This window comes from Hylobates moloch, unplaced genomic scaffold (assembly GCF_009828535.3).
Source record: "Hylobates moloch isolate HMO894 unplaced genomic scaffold, HMol_V3 SCAFFOLD_1, whole genome shotgun sequence".
In the NCBI taxonomy this organism is placed as follows: Eukaryota; Metazoa; Chordata; class Mammalia; order Primates; family Hylobatidae; genus Hylobates; species Hylobates moloch.
In genome coordinates this window covers 112,485,102-112,506,036 of record NW_026652276.1, presented here as the reverse complement: position 1 = coordinate 112,506,036, position 20,935 = coordinate 112,485,102, and the positions used below count along the sequence as shown (strand labels likewise).

Sequence of the window (20,935 nt, the reverse complement as noted above, 5' to 3'; positions counted from 1 at the left end):
ATATTATAGAAAATATTAAATGAAGATAAGGCTAAAATCAACTGACCACAGATAATAATTTGAATTCACATAAAATGACAGAGTGTTGGTAAAAGTAATTGTTATTACAAAAGAAAGTATAAAAGAATATTACTTTTTCTTTATTATCTTAGTTCATTTCAAACAAACAATTGTATAAAAATATGAATATAGGCTGGGTGTGGTGGCTCATGCCTGTAATCCAGCACTTTGGGAGGCCAAGGCGGGCAGATCACAAGGTCGGGAGTTCGAGACCAGCCTGATTAACACGGTGAAACCCTGTCTCTCCTAAAAATACAAAAATTAGCTGGGCGTGGTGGTGCGCGCCTGTAATCCCAGCTACTTGGCAGGCTGAGGCAGGAGAATCACTTGAACCTGGGAGGCTGAGGTTACAGTGAGCTGAGATCACACCACTGCACTCCAGCGTGGGGGATAAAGCAAGACTCTGTCTCAAAAAAAGAAAATCTCTTGATAATAAGTTGATTCCACTGGAATAAGTAAATAAAACAACTAATAAAAAGATGATTATCAAAAAAGTTGTAGATATTATTTTCCTTAAAATAAATAAAAATATAAAATAAGTGTAAAAATGTGTCAAATTTATAACATATATGGATATAATAAGTGTAAAATTAATACAAGAAAAATGAGAAAGAGGAACAAATACATATAGAACCAACATGTTTTGTATTTCATTAGTATTAAGTTTGTATAAATGTGAAACACATTCTAATGACATAAGATGTATGTTGTGGGGCCAGGCACGGTAGCTCATGCCTGTAATTCCAGCACTTTGGGAGGCTGAGGTGGGCGGATCACCTGAGATCAGGAGTTCGAGACCAGACTGACCAACATGGTGAAACCCGTCTGTATTAAAAATACAAAAATTAGCTGGGCGTAGTGTTGGGTGCCTGTAATCCCAGCTACTCGGGAGGCTGAGGCAGGAGAATCGCTTGAACCCGGGAGGCAGAGGTTGCAGTGAGCCAAGATCGCACCATTGCACTCCAGCCTAGGAGACAGAGTGAGACTGTCTCAAAAAAAAAAAAAAAAATGTATGTTGTAGGCTGGGCACGGTGGCTCACACCCGTAATTCCAGCACTTTGGGAGACTGAGGCAGGTGGATCACGAGGTCAACACATCGAGACCATCCTGGCCAACATGGTGAAACCCTGTCTGTACTAAAAATACAAAAATTAGCTGGGCATGGTGGCCCACGCCTGTAGTTCCAGCTACTCCAGAGGCTGTGGCAGGAGAATCACTTGAACCCCGCAGGCCGAGGTTGCAGTGAGCTGAGATCGTGCCACTGCACTCCAGCCTGGCGACAGAGTGAGACTCCATCTCTAATTCTAATTGTAAGAATTAGAGAAACAACTAAGGGTATAATTCCAAAAATATGTGAAGAAAATTATGAAAGAAATTAGAATGTTACACAATAATTATTCTCTTAATGCAAAACAAAGCAGTAGAAGTAGAAAAACATAAAAAATGCATGAGATATATAGAAAAGAAAATAATATAACAAATATAAGCACAGCTATATAAATAATAACATTACATATAAAAAGATTAAACAGGGCCAGGTGCAGTGGCTCACGCCTGTAATCCCAGCACTTTGGGAGGCCAAGGCAGGCAGATCACTTGAGGTCAGGAGTTCAAGACCAGCCTGGCCAACATGGTGAAACCCCATCTCTACTAATAATACAAAAATTACCTGGGTGTGGTGCTGCATGCCTGTAGTCCCAGCTACTCGGAAGGCTGAGGCACGAGAATCTCTTGAACCCAGGAGGTGGAGTTGCAGTGACCCAAGATCACACCAGTGCACTTCAGCCTGGGCGACAGAGTGAAACTGCGTCAAAAAAAAAAAAAAAAAAAAAAAGATTAAACAATTAAGGAAAGCTGAGGTTTAAAAAATTAAATAGAGAAAAATCTAATTGAATAATGTTCACAATACATGCACTTTGGATGCAAAAGAACAAATACTATGAAAGTGAAAAGGTGGAAGCATGCAAATAGCTACCATAAGAAAGTTGTATTTGTTGGCCGGGCACGGTGGCTTATGCCTGTAATCCCAGCACTTTGGGAGGCCGAAGCTGGCGGATCATTTGAGGCCAGGAGTTTGAGACCAGCCTGGCCAACATGGTGAAACCCCGTCTCTACCAAAAATACAAAAAAATTAATCAGAGTTGGTGGCATATGCCTGTAGTCTCAGCTACGCAGGAGGCTGAAGCAGGAGAATCGCTGGAACCCAGGAAGCAGAGGTTGCAGTGAGCTGAGATCATGCCATTTCACTCCAGCTTGGGTGACAGAGCAAGACTCTGTCTCAAAACAAAAAAAAAAGAAAAAAGAAAGTTGTAGTTGTTATTTTAAAATTAGAATAAGTAGAATTTAAAACAAAAAAATTTAATAAAGTAGGACATTTGATAGAGACAAAATGGATAATAAGAAAGATAATAAAAAGGATGGCATGACAATTATAAACATATATACACCTAAGAAATAATCAGCAAAATACATAAAGTCAAAACTGAGAAAAATGAAGAAAAAATAGAGAATTCAATAATAATAATTGAAGACATACATATCTTTTAATAATCATTTAAAAAGCAGTAAGAAGATCAGTAAGAAAATGAAGCACTTGAAAAGAAAAGGTAAAAATAACTAGACCTAGCAGACATGCTTAGTATGCCCCCAAGAAGCAACTGCAGATTATATATTCTTAAATGCATGTGGAATCTTCTCTAGGAGAGAATATACTCAATGCCATAAAAATAAAAAATGCAATTTAAATACTTAACAAATGCAATGTGTGTTCTCTAACCATAGTAAAAGAAAATTAGAAACTGATGATAGCTATAAATCTGTACAGATATGTAGACATTTCTCCTTGAAGGTGAAAAGAAAATTATCCTAAATAAAGTGTTTGTAAAAGTACACCCTCAGGTAAAGCAGGCTTGCTTCTTTGTCAGATGTATCCATGCTTAGTCCAGCCTTAGAGAATTTTTTCTTTGCTCTATTTCTTAATAGGCTCCATGCTGAACTCAGTAATTATAGCCAAGGAACAGTAGCAAAGTTAGTTAGAAAGACCACCTTTTGAACTAAATTACGACTTCCTGAAATTTATCTTAATCCTTTTGTTAAAAAAAAAAAACTATGTCTGTAAAGGAAATCTCTATTTGTAAGGTGTCTGCAATACATTAAAAATATTTGGTTGAGGCCGGGCGCGGTGGCTCACGCTTGTAATCCCAGCACTTTGGGAGGCCGAGGCGGGCGGATCATGAGGTCAGGAGATCGAGACCACGGTGAAACCCTGTCTCTACTAAAAATACAAAAAATTAGCCGGGTGTGGTGGCGGGCACCTGTAGTCCCAGCTACTCGGAGAGGCTGAGGCAGGAGAATGGCGTGAACCCAGGAGGCGGAGCTTGCAGTGAGCCGAGCTTGCGCCACTGCACTCCAGCCTGGGCGACAGAGCGAGACTCCGTCTCAAAAAAAAAAAAAAAAATTTGGTTGAACGTTGTGGCTCATGCCTGTAATCCCAGCACTTTAGGAAGCCGAGGAGGGTGGATCAGTTGAGCTCAGGAGTTTGAGACAAGCCTGGCCAACATGGTGAAACCCCATCCCTACTAAAAATACAAAAAAATAAAAAGTTAGCCAGGTGTGGTGACAGGCGCCTGTAATCTCAGCTACTTTGGAGGCCGAAGCAATAGAATTGCTTGAACCCAGGAGGCAGAGGTTGTAGTGAGCCAAGATCAGGCCATTGCACTCCAGCCTGGGTGACAGAAAAAAAAATAGTATTGTTTTAAATTCACACAAGTCATACATTTAATATGCTTTTCTGACCACCTTCTCTTAACTAAACTTTTACTTACACTATATTTTCCTTGGCTGAAAAAATAATACAACATTTTAGCCTAAATTGTTAGCTCCGTGCTTTAGAAATATACATTTCTTGTTTCACCTAAGTTGTCCCATTAGAAATGCAAGCTTGTTGCCTAGATAAAAATTGCTTAGAGCAATGAAACAGGTAACTGGAAGTTTGATAGGCTAAATGGGAAAAATGAAAAGTATTTAAAAGCCAGCAGATGAAAATTGTTTAGAAAAGCTATAAGATCTGCTTCTATATGTTTGTCCTTATGTCTATATGTGTTATGTGTATGTGATCATACTTGGTAAATAAAGGTAGTTTTTGAATTGTTGGTTAAATAGAAATGGCTTTGTAGGCCCGGTGCAGTGGCTCACACTTGTAATCTCAGCACTTTGGGAGGCCGAATCACTTGAGGTCAGGAGTTTGAGACAGACTTAGCCAACATGGTGAAACCCCATCTCTACTAAAAATACAAAAAAATTAGCCGGGCGCGGTGGCAGGCGCCTGTAGTCCCAGCTATTCGGGAGGCTGAGGCACGAGAATGGCATAAACCCAGGAGGCGGAGCCTGCAGTTAGCCGAGATCATGCCACTGCAAAAAAAGAGGATGGATTTTTCTTCTGCCCTGTGCTCCACACCTGGTATATAAATTCACGACTTACTCAAAACCTGACTTTCATACCTATCTTGTATGCCACGTGCTTACTTAAGAGCCAAGATGACTGGGAAATACAATGAGAATAATGCCTGTTTCATAGTTTCAAAATCCTTTTCTATAATTTAAAATATTAAAATCATATTATGGTAATTCAATAATCATCATAACATTTCTGAGTCATTTGTGTGTTAAAATACTAAAATATTGGCCGGGTGCAGTGGCTCATGCCTGTAATCCCAGCACTTTGGGAGGCCGAGGCAGGCAGATCACAAGATCAGGAGTTTGAGACCAGCCTGGCCACATGGGGAAACCCCATCTCTACCAGAAATACAAAAAAGTTAAAAAGGTAAAAACAACTAGACCTAGCAGATGTGCTTAGTATGCCCCCAAGAAGCAAATGCAGATTATATATGTTACACCGTCTCAAAAAAACTAACAAACAAACAAAACATACAATCCTGAGAAGACAACTGAAACTTCATGTACATTTTTGCTACATGGTGGGCCAGTTAAACGTTTGTACAGATATTTTACTGTAATTTTTAATGCATGTTTTCTGGTATTATAAAAGCTTTCTTATGCGAGAAGGCTGATGTTATAACAGTAGCTTAAAGGATATTAGGAAGCATGTTTTCTTCATGGGACATTTCTGAAAAAGTCTCCAATGATAAGGATACTTATTTCATTAGAATAGTTGTAAAACGGTTACATAAGATGTTATAGATCCACTAGTATTGAGCAAAGCTAAGTAAATTGATTGGATTGCTTTTGTAGTTGCAGATTGATGACAATCAGATCCACTTAGAGTGGAAAAAAGATGTTGACCCTTATAAAATAGTCATTAGAAGTCCTATGCACCTAATAATAGAACCTCATGCATCTTCTGCTACTGAAGTCTAATTATCACTAAATTCAGCAAGGCTTTAGGGCATTATGGCCAAGCATATTTTCACCAGGTAAAGAAAGCTAATAGTCTACTGATTAAGGATAGCAAAACGCTTTATACTGTAGAACCCAGAGACTGAGTCTGGTTGCCATCTGCACTGCAGCAAGACTTGAGGACCTTGAACCTTGATTTCATAATCTTATAACTCAGAAGGGGCCCTCCAATCTCTTGCAATTGTATACCCATTGGAGATTTTAAGGTAAACCAAACAGGGAAGATTCTCCTCAAAAGAAGATGGCAACCTTGATGTAAATAGCTGTTTACACAAGATCAAAAATCAAGACATCTCTGCTATCATGACACTCTTAGTTCACAGATTTTTTTATGGCTCTATAAATAACAAAAATAAAAAAGGGGTCTCTTGTGTGCACTTATGGGGTATACTTTTATATGTAGAGAATTTTGCACCAAACCTTATATATGAATAAACTTATGCCTTGATAGGTAAAAGATGAAGGGCCAATGTAGGTGAGAAATTTTAATGGGACATTTGTTGCCTCATAATACCGGAAACAGAATATTGGTCCACTGCTCTTAACCTACTTCATAAGTTATAGAGAACTTATTCAGAATTGGTTAGGGAGCATTGCCAGGAAGCCATTACTCCTCTGAATGGGCATAATTTTTAGGTCTTTTTTTCCATGGTTTAGAGTAAATGAGGCAATTGTTAGAAATTTATCCCCCATAATTGGGTCTATAGCAGATTCTACTGTAAAGGCTATGGTCACACGATAGACTTTAAACTTTCTTATTAAAGTTGTGTTAATAATGAATTTCTCTAGATTACTGACTGGATAAACAGAGAAGTATCTGTGCAGTTGCTAATACTTGTATTTGCCTAGAGAAATACATTGGATATTACAGGGATTCAGTTATAGGAGATTAATGAACAGGATGCTTGGTTGAAATGAATAGATCATTTATCTAGCTAATTATTTGATTTATTTAATTGTAGTTGGTTTGTTCATGGGAACCTGGCTAAAAAGCATACTTCAATCTCTTGGTATTACCCTCCTGATGTCAAAATAGTAGTCTCCCTACTGCACTGTATTCTCTCAAAAGTTATAAATGTTTGCATGCAGTCATCTCTAGAATGTCAAATGGTTTCTCATTAACTGGAATGACAAAAACTCAAAGACATATTTGACCATGAGGACACCATGACCTATGAATAACATAATAGATAAGGACAAAAACCCAAAACAATGGAAACTAAGTGGCACTAATGCCCTGAGGTTTGGACAAAATCTGACCCACATGAGAACTTAACCAAATGGAGGGAATTTTTAGAACAAAATTATTGGAGGCCACTATTCCTGACTGAGCTTGTGCACTAGGCCCAAACAGACCAAACCAAACCAAAATGGAGTCACTCATGCTAAATGTCACATAAACTGAAAATTTAAGGAAAGAGGTAGATCCTTAAGATCCATAGGCCAGGTTTTGTTTTTCATGTGTAAACAGTAGATTTCAACACAGGGAGGTCTTCTTACTGTAAGCCTTTAAAAAAATAATAACCTGAAGGACTTATTTCCACTTTACAAAACCCACAGTTTTGTTACTTCACAGTGGGATTTGAAACTAAATAAGTACATTTTTTTTTTTTTTTTTTTGAGACGGAGTCTCGCTCTGTCACCCAGGCTGGAGTGCGGTGGTGCGATCTTGGCTCACTGCAAGCTCCGCCTCCCGGGTTCACGCCATTCTCCTGCCTCAGCCTCTCCGAGTAGCTGGGACTACAGGTGCCCGCCACCAGGCCCGGCTAATTTTTTGTATTTTTAGTAGAGACGGGGTTTCACCGTGTTAGCCAGGATGGTCTCGATCTCCTGACCTCGTGATCCACCCGCCTCGGCCTCCCAAAGTGCTGGGATTACAAGCGTGAGCCACCGCGCCCAGCCAATAAGTACATTTTTAATGGTGACAGATTGATATCAATGTCTAAAGTTTTGGTCTACATCTGAAAATTGAGAAGGTAACCAAAAGGGAGAAATTGTTAAATTAATTATAGCCTAAACCTGGCCCCTTTCCTGTATAAGTTTGGTCAATAGGTGTTTTTCAAGATAGTAAACTGAAACCTAACTAGATAGGTAAGTAGACTGTAACACATTCTTGTACCAACCACTGTGTTTTTGCCAATAAAAAAGTTAACTGTTCAAACAATGTTCAAATAAGGCAAATCCCAAGCTGTAATCAATCTGGCTGTTTCAGTACCTCACTTTCATTTTCTGTGTGTCACTTTGCTTTTTTTGTCCATAAATCTTTTTCCACCAGGTGACTGTGCTGAAGTCTCTCTGAGCCTACTCTGGATCCACAGGCTGCCTGATTTGCAAATTATTTCTTGCTCAATTAAACTCTGATAAATTTAATATCTCTAAAGTTGGTTGTGTTTAAGTTTTCAAATTTTTTACAATAAAAAATAATGTGTTGGGCTTTGATTTTCTAAACTCATCCCTCAGCGATTTTCCCAAATTATTCTATGTTCCTTCAAAATGCTTCTGCAATTTCTTTTTTTTTTTTTAACAATTTTCGAGATAGGGTCTCACTGTATCACCCAGACTAGAGTGCAGTGGTGTAACCAATTATGGCTCACTGCAGCCTTGACCTTCCATGCTCAAGTAATCCTCCTGCCCCAGCTGCCCAAGTAGCTGGGACTACAGGCATGAACCATTATGCCATTATGCTTGGCTAATTTTTTTAACCTTTTTCATGAAGACAGGATCTTACTATGTTGCCCAGGCTGCACTTGAACTCCTGAGCTCAAGTGATTCTCCCATCTCAGCCTCCCAAAGTGCTAAAATTACAGATGTGAGCCACCGTGTGCATCTGCAGTTCTTGAGAGTATTACCAATAATTAAACAGTACTATATGGGCATAAATTTGAAAGGAATCTGGCATCTATTCTAGAAGTGTCACTCGCCAGGATTTCAAGGGTCTAAGGCAGTTACTTTAGTAGTGTTATTTATGGAGGTGCTTGGGCTTTGGGGTCAGACAGAGTTGATCCTGAATCTCAGCCCAGCCACTTAGTGGCTGTGGGTCTTTGGACAAGTTTCTTGATGTACAAGAGTTCTATAAACCACATATGCAAAAAAAGGCAGAATGATACTGATTGCAAAAATGGTAGCAATTTTTTATCCCTTCTATATCCACACCTGTTGCCAGGGATTTTTACAGCCGTTCCCATTGAGATCCAGAATCTGTTTTCCGAAACCCAGATCTGGCTGCCCTTGTTTGCTCAAGGCAGTAAAAACATGTGAACATGATAGCGTGCTAGTTTGGGGCCTAGCAGTCTTGAATGCCTCTGTTTTTCTTTCACAATGCTGCCATCTCCGTGAAAAAAAGCCCACGCTAGGCAGCTGGAGGATAACATACTATGGGGAGGAGAAGCAAGGTGTCCCTGTTGATAGCTCCAGAAGCAGAAGTGCACATCCAGAAGCACAGCTGCCTAGTTAACAAGCAGCTGATAACACATGTCTGAAGGAGCTCAGCCGAGATCAGAAGAATTGCTCCACTGAGCCCAGCTTAAATGACTGACCATCTCAATTGTGAGCTAAGAAGCCTTGGCTGGGTTGGGTGCAGTGGCTCATGCCTGTAATCCTAGCACTTTGGGAAGCCTGGGTGGGCAGATTACCTGAGATCAGCAGTCTGAGACCAGCCTGACCAACAAGGAGAAACCCCATCTCTACTAAAAATACAAAATTAGCCAGGCGTGGTGGCGCATACCTGTAATCTCAGCTACTCGGGAGGCTGAGGCAGGAGAATCACTTGAACCTGGGAGGCGGAGGTTGCAGTGACCTGAGATTGTGCCATTGCACTCTAGCCTGGGCAACAACAGCGAAACTCTGTATTAAAAAAAAAAAAAGGCTTGGTTGGTTTGTTATGCTGTAATACCTAACTAATACGTGCACCCCATGCAGATAGGATGCCAGCATTTAATGACAGGTTGATTACTGGTTGTTATAGTTACCTTCCAACAGTTGGCACCCTAAAAGTACTGATTTTTTTTTCTGCTCTAAAGTTGGATGTTTTGTAAGATAATATTGAGTAATGCAGAAAAATATGTAAGCATGTTTGCATGTGATTGGTACTTGTACTCAATCCCCACACCACAGGAGAAAACAGATAAACACACCCTGGCCACTAGGGCCAGGCCAAATAGCAAAATAAGTTTACCTTTAATCTGTTTTCTCTATATCTAAACACTGGAAGTGATGACTGTGGAGAGATCTGAAGACATAGAGTTTAATCTCCTGTGGCCCCATCATCTTTTGTTTACTGTCTGATCTCTGGAAGAAAGGTGGGCAACAGGTGGCCAGCGGTGGTGTACCTGTGGTTATTTTATTCTTCCTGCCCTCTGCTCTTTCTATGGTGACTATCTGTTCCACCCTCAAAACTGTAGAAAGATGCCGGTAAAGAGAGGCTGTCCCCTCACTTCTGGCAGAAAAGGGGTGTTCAGGCCCTTCACCCTCCTGATGTCAGGGCTGCATTTCAATGTGGCAGCTATTGGCCATGTGTAGCTACTGGCTGCCTGGAATATGGCTGGTCTGAACTGCAATGTGCTAGAAAGGTAAAATAGAGTTAATTTCAAAGATTCAGTTCCAAATAAATATATATACTTTATTAATAATTACATATCGCTCACATGTTAGAATAAGGTTTTAGATATATTGGGTTAAATTGTTACAATCAATTCCACCTGTTTCTTGTTTCTTTTTAAAGTTTGGCTGCTAAAAAATGTACAATTCACGCGTCGCCCACATTTTATTTCAGAGGATTGCCTTCTTTTTAAAATTTCGGGCTGCCTGCTTAAAAAAACAGAAGCTGGCCGGGCTCTGTGGCTCATGCCTGTAATCCCAGCACTTTGGGAGGCCGAGGCGGTTGGATCACGAGGTCAAGAGATCGAGACCATCCTGGCCAACATGGTGAAACCCCGTCTCTACTAAAAATGCAAAAATTAGCTGGGTGTGGTGGTGTGCGCCTGTAGTCCCAGTTCCTCGGGAGGCTGAGACAGGAGAATCGCTTGAACCTGGGAGGCGGAGGTTGCAGTGAGTTGAGCTCGTGCCACTGCACTCCAGCCTGGTGACAGAGCTAGACTCTGTCTCAAAAAACAAAAACAAAACAAAACAAAAAAACCAGAAGCCAGGAAGCTCATAAAATCTGAAAATTTTGAATAATTGGTATTATATTCTTTGCATTTGTGAATAGACATATATTATTTATAAATGCATATGGCCTTATTCACAAGGTTAAATGCAAATACTGTCTGGGGTGGGCCTGACTCAGCTCAGGGAGGAAGCCCTGTCTGAAAAGGCTGCAGCTTAGGCTGTCACTCTTCCTTCAGTCCAGCATCTGATCACATCTCCTGTCACTCAGGGCCTGAGGGGGCGGGGCCTTAAACGTTATCCAATCAGGAACGCTGGGCTGGGACTCATCCAATCAGGCACGCAGCTGGAGCGGACAGCACAGCTTCCGGGATTTGGCGGGGCCTTTGTCTCTCGCTGCAGCCGGCGCTTCACGTCTAGTCTTCACCGCTCTGCGTCCTCTGCTGATAAAGGCTCGCCTCTGTGACCCTGTTACCTGCAAGAACTTGGAGGTTCACAGCTAAGACGCCAGGACCCCCTGGAAACCTAGAAATGGTGAGCCTGCTGGGTCCGACATCCCGAGAGAGGGGGAGGGTCTGGTTGGAACCAATTGGAAGTGGCTGTGGTGGGCCTCGGGCCTTCCCGCAGTCGGCTCCGAGATCCGCGGCCCAAGTTCTCCTTGGCGCAGCTCGGCCCTCAGTCTCCTTCAGCCGTAAGATGGCGGCTGGGCTGACAGCCGGGACCCCGGGCGTCCTGTCTCCTCCCTGCGCAGTGACTGTGCTTTGGCCTGGAGCTCTCCGTGGGCAGCTCTGCACCCGCAGCGTCGCATCTCTCGCCGAGTGTGCAGGGACGACGGGAGAATCCTCAGAGAAGAATCCTCACTCGGGGTGCGGGGTTTATGAATGGGAAGAGCTTTGGTCCGTGTGGTTCCCAGGTCCTCTTTTTTCCTATTAAAAATTTATGGGAGTCAAGGTAAAAATATTGAAGAATTTAATCAAAGAGCGATTCAGGAATTTTAGAGCACCCAGCTATGGTTTGCAGTTTGTGGTCCGTGGGAGGGGCTTGAAGGAAACACTTTTATAAGATGCATAATGAAAAAAACAAGTTTAATAATTGGTTAGGTACAGTTACGTCGTTTTTTAATTTGTATGATTAAGGTAGAAATTTCCTGGTCATGTAATCAGAGGTTGTCAGTTTATAGTTGGTTAAGCCTGAATTTTGTTCCCTCGGTGTTATTTACCCTCCCCTCCCCTCGCCAAAAATGCATTTGAGTTAGATTTTTTTAAAGTAGGAACCCAGGGACTAGAGCCACCTCAGTCTAATTGCCTACCACTTAATTATTTTCACATCCACAGGGGACTGATTTTTCCCTGCAGTTTTCACATGTGTCCCAAGCAGGGTCTCAAGTCTACCCCCAATCCCCCATTCCTCCAGCTTAACTCTGGCTTGCAATAAAATACTAAATTTCCAGTTCCTTCTGACATTCCCAAATGCCAACTTACCCTCCCTAATTCGCATTATCAACTGTGTTTCTTTTAGTGTACGTTTTCGATGCCATATTTTAATTAATCATTTTTGACAAAGCATTGGATGGCACGTTTTAAAAGATTTGTTTCCTGTTTGTAAATATTTCCTATGAGAAGAAAGCAAAGAATAATCCCCTGACATTGTATTGTGAATCTCTGTGCCTCTTTTCATCTTCCTTAGGCACAGAGATCTTATCAGAATGTTTTTGGGTCATGGTTGCTTTCCCTTTGGAAACTTTATGGGGTGATGTGTTCTCAGTCACCCTTCAGTTCTTTTTCTGGTCCTGGGTTTCAGTACTGTCTGGGGCAAGATACCTACCATGGCGGTGTTGCTAGAGTGTCTAGTAAATATCAGCTCCTGGGTCATTTTCTCTCGTAGAATAACCTGAAGTATGGAATGTAGCTTCTCAAGGGAGCAGGTGGATTCCCTGGGGCTGAGAAGCATCTCCTGGGCTACTCTTCCTTTGACAAGCTTACCCCTTGAGATATTAAGATTGCTTTCACTCAACCCAGCTTTCATTTCTTGGAGAAACATTGCTGGTCAGCCAATCAGATGCTGGTATTGGGAGGAAAACACCAAAATTATTTCTGTCCCCAGAATTCTCTAAGATTTGTGGGGGAAAAAAAAGTATTCCAAAAGATACAACCAAACCTGACCTGGAGATCAAGACCATCCTGGCCAATATGGTGAAAGCACATTTCTACTAAAATACAAAAAATTAGCTAGGCATGGTGGTGCATACCTGTAATCCCAGCTACTCGGGAGGCTGAGGTAGGGGAATCGCTTGAACCCAGGAGAGGGAGATTGCAGTGAGCCAAGATCATGCCACTGCACTCCAGCCTCGAGACTCCGTCTCAAACAAACAAACAAACAAACAAAAACAACCTGACCCCAGTGAGATGGTACAAGAACTTGCAAAGTAAAATACATCTGAGGTATAGTGTCTTCTGAGAGGGTGGTTATTGAGTATCCCTCTATTGCCCAGGCTGGAGTGCAGTAGCATGGTCTCGGCTCACTGCAACCTCTGCCTTCCGGGTTCAAGAGATTCTGCTGCCTCAGCCTCCCGAGTAGCTGGAATTACAGGCACGCACAGCCACACCCGGCTAGTTTTTTGTATTTTAGTAGAGACTGGGTTTCACTATGTTGCCCAGGCTGGTCTCGAACTCCTGAGCTCAGGCAGTCCACCTGCCTTGGCCTCCCAAAGTGCTAGGATTACAGGCGTGAGACACCACGCCTGCTGACAAATCTGTTTTCTGATCCGCACTGCCACTTTCTGGGTTTGTCACCTTGAAAAGATTTTTTTTACTTATTTTTACTTTCATTTTATTAGGGCTTGAAAGGTAAGACATAGTTACAAAGGGCATAAAAGAGGTGAATTTCAGGAAAAAATTAATATCTAATCACATATTCCATTTGTTAAAAACTCTTTTACCTTTTTCTTTTTTCCCAGAATGAGTTTAGGAATTTTCTCACTTCTTGTTGTTGCTTTTTGAGACAGACTCTTGCTCTGTCACCCAGGCTGGAGTGCAGTGGTGTGATCTCGGCTCACTGTGACCTCTGCCTCCCGGATTCAAGCGATTCTGCTGCCTTAGCCTCCTGAGTAGCTGACATTACAGGTGCGTGCCACCATGCCTGGGTAATTTTTGTATTTTTGGTAGAGACAGGGTTTCACCATGTTGGTCAGGCTGGTCTTGAACTCCTGACCTCGTGATCTGCCCACCTTGGCTTCCCAAAATGCTGGGATTACAGGCGTGAGCCACTGCGCCTAGCCCACTTGTGTTTTTTATGGCTGGGTTAATTACAAACGTAATTCTAAGACTTAGCTTTTAGAATGCTACCAAGGAAAAGAATAGGGATAATCTCTCTTCCATTTTGGCTGTAGAAAATGAATACATTTCCACAAGAAAATATGGTAGATAATTGGTGAGTTACATAGATTCACTTTGCAAATTTTAGAACAGACAGTGAATATGTCTGTTCTATACCATGTTATCTTGATTTCTGAGTTTCACGCTAAATTTTACGAGATTAAACTTGGTACCTACTAAAAGTGTTCCCGTATGACTACATGATTTTTAATGGAAATAATAAAATAATAAATCTGTTGTCTGAAGGTAATAGATGCTTTTGCATTTCTTATTGAGGTGTGACATGTAAGCACCTTAAAATTTCCTTCCCTCATATTTATACTGTGTTTGAATAATTTTGCTGGATTTTTTAAACCCTTAGTTTCAAAAACCAAGAGAGTGACTCTAACATGGAAATTAAAGCTTCAGCCCAGTGACTCCAAGCTATGGCTATTATTGAGCCTGCAAAAGGAGGTTATTAAAGGCCCAGTTAGGTTCTTTTTGGGGAGCCTCCCCTGAAGTTGTCCCAGCCTGCTCACCCCAGCCATAGAAGAAGCCTTTATACTGAGAGAAGCTACAGAGCCCTGGAAAGCTGGGGACCCACAGGCAGATGGAGTTAACATTAAGATGGAAGGGGATTGGGAGGGTCTTACTGAAGATAAAGCTGTCATTGTTTTGAGGCAGTTTCTAGAGGCAGTTTGTTTTGAGGCAGTTACTTTCTTTTTTTTTCCTTTTTTTTTTTGAGATGGAGTCTTGCTTTGTTGCCAGGCTGGAATGCAGTGGCGCGATCTAGACTCACTGCAACCTCCGCCTCCCGGGTTCAAGCGATTCTCCTGCCTCAGCCTCCTGAGTAGCTGGGACTACAGGCGCGTGCCACCACACCCAGCTAATTTTTGTATTTTTGGTAGAGACGGGGTTTCAGCATGTTGGTCAGGATGGTGTCCATCTCTTGACTTCATGATCCGCCCGCCTCGGCCTCCCAAAGTATTGGGATACAGGTGTGAGCCACTGCGCCCAGCCTGGCAGTTACTTTCTAAAATAAAACAAAGTTAGAATTATGTAAAAACATTTGAATTCCAAAGGAGTATTGCAACAGGAGGAAGTACCAACTATAAGATCTTTAAGGATTGCAAAGTTTAGGCAGACAAGGGCTTTCTTTCATAGGAGCAAACAAGATTAGAAAGAAGGTGGGCGGGGGAACTGCAAATGGAGGGAATCAAACTTTAGGCCTGGCATGGTGGCTTATGCCTGTAATCCCAGCACTTTGGCAGACTGAGGTGGGCGGATCTACTAAAAGTACAAAAATCAGCTGAGTGTGGTGGCGGGCGACTGTAATCCCAGTTACTCAGGAGGCTGAGGCAGGAGAATCCCTTGAACCCGGGAGATGGAGGTTGCAGTGAACTGAGCGTTACTGCACTCCAGCCTGGGCAACAGAGTGAGAGTCTGTCTCAAAAAAAAAAAAAAAAAAAAAAATCAGATTTTAGATGAGAGAATGTTTTACCTTGAAGTCAGTATATTCTTAGAAGGGACATAAAGTGAGGTTGTATGTTGGCTCAGACTGAAGGTAGCTCAAAGCGCAGGAGTTGGTGGGAAGGAGATAAGTAAAGTCTGATTAAGAAGTATTTTTGGCTGGGCGTGGTGGCTCACACCTGTAATCCCAGCACTTTGGGAGGCCGAGGTGGGCGGATCACCGGGTCAGAAGACCAAGACCATCTTGGCTAACATGGTGAAACTCCATCTCTACTAAAAATACAAAAAATTAGCCAGGTGTGGTGGTGGGCGCCTATAGTCCCAGCTACTTGGGAGGCTGAGGCAGGAGAATGGTGTGAACGCGGGAGGCAGAGCTTGCAGTGAGCTGAGATCGTGCCACTGCACCCCAGCCTGGGCAACAGAGCAAGACTCCATCCAAAAAAAAAAAAAAAAAGTATTTTTCTTTTGACCACTGAAGCCAAATTCAGCTGGTTTTTTTAATGAGAAAAATAAAATGTGCAGTCTTTATCTGACTATGTGATAGGAAAAGAGAGCACCATCTAAGTCATAATGGTAAGGGTGGTTCTTTCCATAAACTGTTCCTGGAGAACAGGAAGGATGGAGACTTTTGTTAATCACAGCTATTTACCAGGATTATCTATGTGCTTCATTTTTCCTTACATCTTTTTTTTTGTCCTATACATTTTTTCCATTTGACTTTTCCCGGGTTGTATCATTTATAATAAACTGGTCAACATAACTACAGGGTTTTGCTGAGTTCTGTGAGCAGCTCTGTCAAATTATTGAACTGGAGGGAGGTTATGGGAATCCCCAGTTTTTAAGCAGTAGCTAAGAAGAATAGATGGACCCATGAGGTTTTTGACATCGGCAGTGAGGACAATGTTGTGGGACTGAGCCCTGAATCAGGGTCCGTGCTGACTCTGGATGGTGTCAGAATTCAAATGTTAGAAAATGAATTGGTGTTGGAGAATTGCTTGGTGTTCACCAATCTACAGATCTGGAGACAGAAGAAAGATATCACGGAGGCTTGGCCTGGAATGGAACTCTGGGTGTCTGGGAATGGGAGGCTCTGCTCTCCTGTACACAGGCTGTCACACTGCCCGTTGTCCTAGGATTCCAGGTCTCCTGCCATGGTGAGAGAGGACTGAAAACTTAGAGGAAACAAGCTCTGATAACAGACATCCTTTCCCCACAGCTGGCAGCACATGATTCCCACCCACTTACACACATACTCACTAGACATTGATGTGCACACACTCCTCCCAGGACTAGGCACCACCCTCAGGAATTTCACCGCAGCATTTTTGAACCTGTTTCTTGCTCACAAAATTGTCTACAAGTCTCCTGGCATATCCCTACCTCCAGACACTGAATCTGCAGCATCAACCTGCTTTCTCCACCAACCTAGGGTTCTGCACCACCTGTTCATAATCTCATCTGCCTGCATGGACACAAATAAATGACAGGACAGTCCCACCTGGGCTACTATCTGTAGCACAAACCAGTCTTTCCACCTACATTGCACTCTCCCCCACCCATGGATCTTTTCTGTTTTGTTTTTGGTTTGGGGGTACACATGCAGGATTGTTCTATAGGTAAAATTGTGTTGTGGGTGTTTGGTGTAGACTGTTTCGTCTCTGAGGTACTAAACATAGAACAAAATGGGTATTTTTTTCCCGATCCTCTTTGTCCTCCCACCCTCTACCCTCAACTAGGCCTCAGTGTCTGTTTTTCTTCTTATTGTCTCCATGTGTTGTTGTTATTTAGCTGTTATAAGTGATAGCATGCATTTGGCTTTCTGTTTCTGCATTAGTTTTCTAAGGATAATGGTCTCCAGCTCCATCCATGTTGCTGCAAAGAAAATGATCTTGTTCTTGTTTTATGGCCACACAATATTCCATTATTTTTATGTACCATCTTTTGTTTTTGTTAAATCTTTATTTTATTTATTTCTGAAGACAGGGTCTCACTCTGTCGCCCAGGCTGGAGTGCAGTGGCGTGATCTTGGCTCACTGCAGCCTCAATCTCAATCTCCTGTGCTCAAGCAATCCTCCTACCTAAGCCCCCCAAATAGCTGGGACTACAGCATGCACCACCACGCCTGGCTAATTTTTCTTTTTGTATTTTTTGTACAGACAGGGTTTTGCCATGTTTCCCAGGCTGGTCTCCAACTCCTGAGCTCACGCAATCCACCTGCCTCACCCTGCCAAAGTGCTGGGATTACAGGTGTGAACCACTATGCCCAACCATAATGTATTTTCTTTATCTAGCCTACCATTGAGGGTATTTAGGTTAATTCCATGTCTTTGGTACTGTCACTAGTGCTGCAATGAAGATGCATGTGCATGGGTCTTTATGATAGAATAATTTACATTCTTTGGGTATATACCTAATTAGGAGGTGGGTCAAATGGTAATTCTGTTTTTAGTTTTGTGAGGAATTGTCACACTGTTTTTCACAACGGTTGAACTAATTTACACTCACCAGCAGAGTATAAGCGTTCTCTTTACCCTGCAATTTTGCCAGCACGTCTATTATTTTTTGACTTTTTTAGTAGTTGCCATTCTTACTGGTGTGAGATGGTATCTCATTGTGGTGTTTTTTTTGTTTGTTTGTTTGCATCTCTCTAATGATTAGTGATGAGCACTTTTTTAATACGCTTGCTAGCCACATGTATGCTTTCTCTTTTTTCTTTTCTTTTTTTTTTGGAGACGGAGTCTCGCTCTGTTACCCAGGCTGGAGTGCAGTGGCACGATCTCAGCTCACTGCAACCTCCATCTCCTGGGTTCAAGCAATTCTCCCTCAGCCTCCCAAGTAGCTGGGATTACAGGCACGCCCCACCATGCCTGACTAATTTTTGTATTTTTTTTAGTAGAGATGGGGGTTTCACCATATTGGCCAGGCTGGTCTCGAACTCTTGACCTTGTGATCCGCCCGCCTCAGCCTCCCAGAGTGCTAGGATTACAGGCGTGAGGCACCGCACCCACCTGCTTTCTCTTGAAAAGCGTGTGTTTATGTCCTTTGCCTACTTTTTAATAAGGTTTTTTTTTCTTGTAAAAAGTTCCTTATGGATTCTGGATATACTAGACCCTTGTCAGAAGCATAGTTTGCAAATATTTTTCTTTATTCTCTAGGTTGTCTGTTTACTCTGTTGATAGTTTCTTGTGGGTTTTGTTTTTGTTTTCTGTGAAGATGCTCTTTAGTTTAATTTGGTCCCATTTATCGATTTTTGCTTTTGTGGCGATTGCTTTTGGTATCTTCATCATAATATTGTTGGCAGTTTCTATGTCTGGAATTGTATTTCCTAGGTTATCTTCCAGGGTATTTTATAATTTTTAAGTTTTACATTTAAGTCCTTAATTTATCTTGTGTTTATTTTTGGATGTAGTGTAAGCAGGGAGTCCAGTTTTAATCTTTTACATAGTGCTAGCTAGTTATTACAACACCATTTATTAAACAGGGAATCTCCCCTACATTTCTCTTGTCAGCTTTGTCAAAAATAAGATGATTGTAGGTGTGCCACATTATTTCTGGGCTCTGTATTCTGTTGCATTGGTCTCTGAGCCTGTTTTTGTACTGGTATCATGTTGCTGTGGCAGTGCTCAGAGTAGAGAGCTATTGCTTTAAAATGCAAATAGCCAAAAAGAGAGCACTATATTCAACCATTTCTGTAGGAGAGTGAGAGCCTACCTTCAGCAGGCACCTGGCTTCAAATTGCAAAACTAACTCCTGTCACGAAGATGTGAAAAGTTTATTTTGTCATTGAATATAGCCAATTAGCTTACACAGATGGCCTCCCCAGTTGCCAGGTGAATTTAGGATGAACTATGTATAACATGGTACTGTAAATTCTTCTACTTATGGACTAATTATTGTGATCGTCTTTCTGTCTTTGCAGTCTCTTAAGCAGATTGTGATGCGTGTCACATTCTGGTTTAATTGTGTAATAAAAGTTTTCTTTCTTTTTTTTTTTTTTTTTTGAGACGGAGTCTTGCTCTGTCACCCAGGCTGGAGTGCAGTGGCGCAATCTTGGCTCACTGCAAGCTCCGCCTCCCAGGTTCACGCCATTCTCCTGCCTCAGCCTCTCTGAGTAGCTGGGACTACAGGCGCCCGCCACCACGCCCAGCTAATTTTTTGTATTTTTAGTAGAGACGGGGTTTCACCATGGTCTCGATCTCCTGACCTCATGATCCACCCGCCTCGGCCTCCCAAAGTGCTGGGATTACAAGCGTGAGCCACCGCGCCCGGCCTTCTTTCTGTTTTATCATTGTGGAGTTACTCTGGGGCTGGAGAAAACTTTTCTTTTAATTATATTTTCCAAACACTGTTTAAACTTACAACACATGATATAAACATATAAGGTGCCAACCAAGCTTTAATCTAGATGGGCCTTTTCATCTCAGGCTTCCAGTCAACTCACGATTGTGCTGCAAAATGCATGCTGTCCCCTGAATATGCAGGCAGAATCGTGCCTCTGCGTATTTGGTATCTAGTCCTGTATAATCACATCTAGAGAGGCTAGACCCAATTTCTAAATACTTCACAAAACAGCAATTAACCATTTTACCTCTTTCAATGACTCTTGTATCTTTAGACCTGAAACTGATTCAGAGACTGTGGGGCCCGTTAGAGTAACATGCATGCATTGAGTAGACATGTAGGCATGAGAATCTCCACTTTCCCCTTCCTCCTCTTTTTAAAATGCCCACAAATATGCAGGTAACACTTACTGCTATTCTACCCATCCAGGACCTAAACTAGTGGCTCCACATTCTGAATCTGGGTCTTGCAGTAAACCTTTTATCTGAGAAATGCAAATCCTTTTAGTTGTAAGGCTCAAAGAGACATTAAAAAGAGACCACAATTCTGTCTTTCTCTCTCCTTTGAGCGATGTATTTATCTCTTGAAACTGCTTGCTGTTGCCACGAGTAGCTATAAATTAAACTAATAATGCTACACTGAACACTATAAGCCACAGCCTATACCGCTTAGCAATGTATGTGAATCAGTAATCAAGGTTATTTTTAGTAAATAAATAAGAATTCCTGACAATTTTGTATCAGCCCACTGTCTATCTCTTTTTGCCTTTAAAAATCCACTTGTAAATGCTTCTAGATTCCAGGCAACTTGAATCTTTGCTCCCAGTTTACAATCTTCAAGCTTGGCACAAATGAACTATCTACTTATATTCGTGGTTCCTCAGCTTTTTCCTATTAAGGAGGAAATTAAGGACATACTTAGAATGTGCCAGAGCAGCCTTTATGAGGGGATCTCTCCTTTGGTTGTACTTTTCTTGCTGTAACACCCAAGAATGCAGAGCCAGGTTGACCCCACCTAGAATCTGCACATAAGGTCTGGCCTCTGCCTGGGAGTTACAAGACAGGAGCAGACTTTGGATTGAAAATGTACAGAAAACCAAGAGGAGGCATTCTCTGCATTGTGAGATGTCAATATAGACATCTTAAAGCTGCCTCCTTTGAGAGTGTGGCTATTTGAGCTTTTCAGATCTTGTT

The 20,935-nt window shown here is 41.9% G+C and overlaps 1 protein-coding gene across 2 annotated transcripts in view; it reads left to right on the top strand.

The window, feature by feature from the left end:
* The first annotated feature begins 10,961 nt into the window (after window positions 1-10,961).
* ZNF92 (zinc finger protein 92) overlaps window positions 10,962-20,935 on the top strand; it is a 28,132-nt gene continuing 18,158 nt past the window's right edge. For both annotated transcript variants that reach the window (XM_032757703.2, XM_032757693.2), the window contains exon 1: window positions 10,962-11,112. In XM_032757703.2, the coding sequence (XP_032613594.1) occupies window positions 11,110-11,112 (3 nt within the window). In that variant the 5' untranslated portion in view covers window positions 10,962-11,109. The remainder of the gene's footprint in view (window positions 11,113-20,935) is intronic.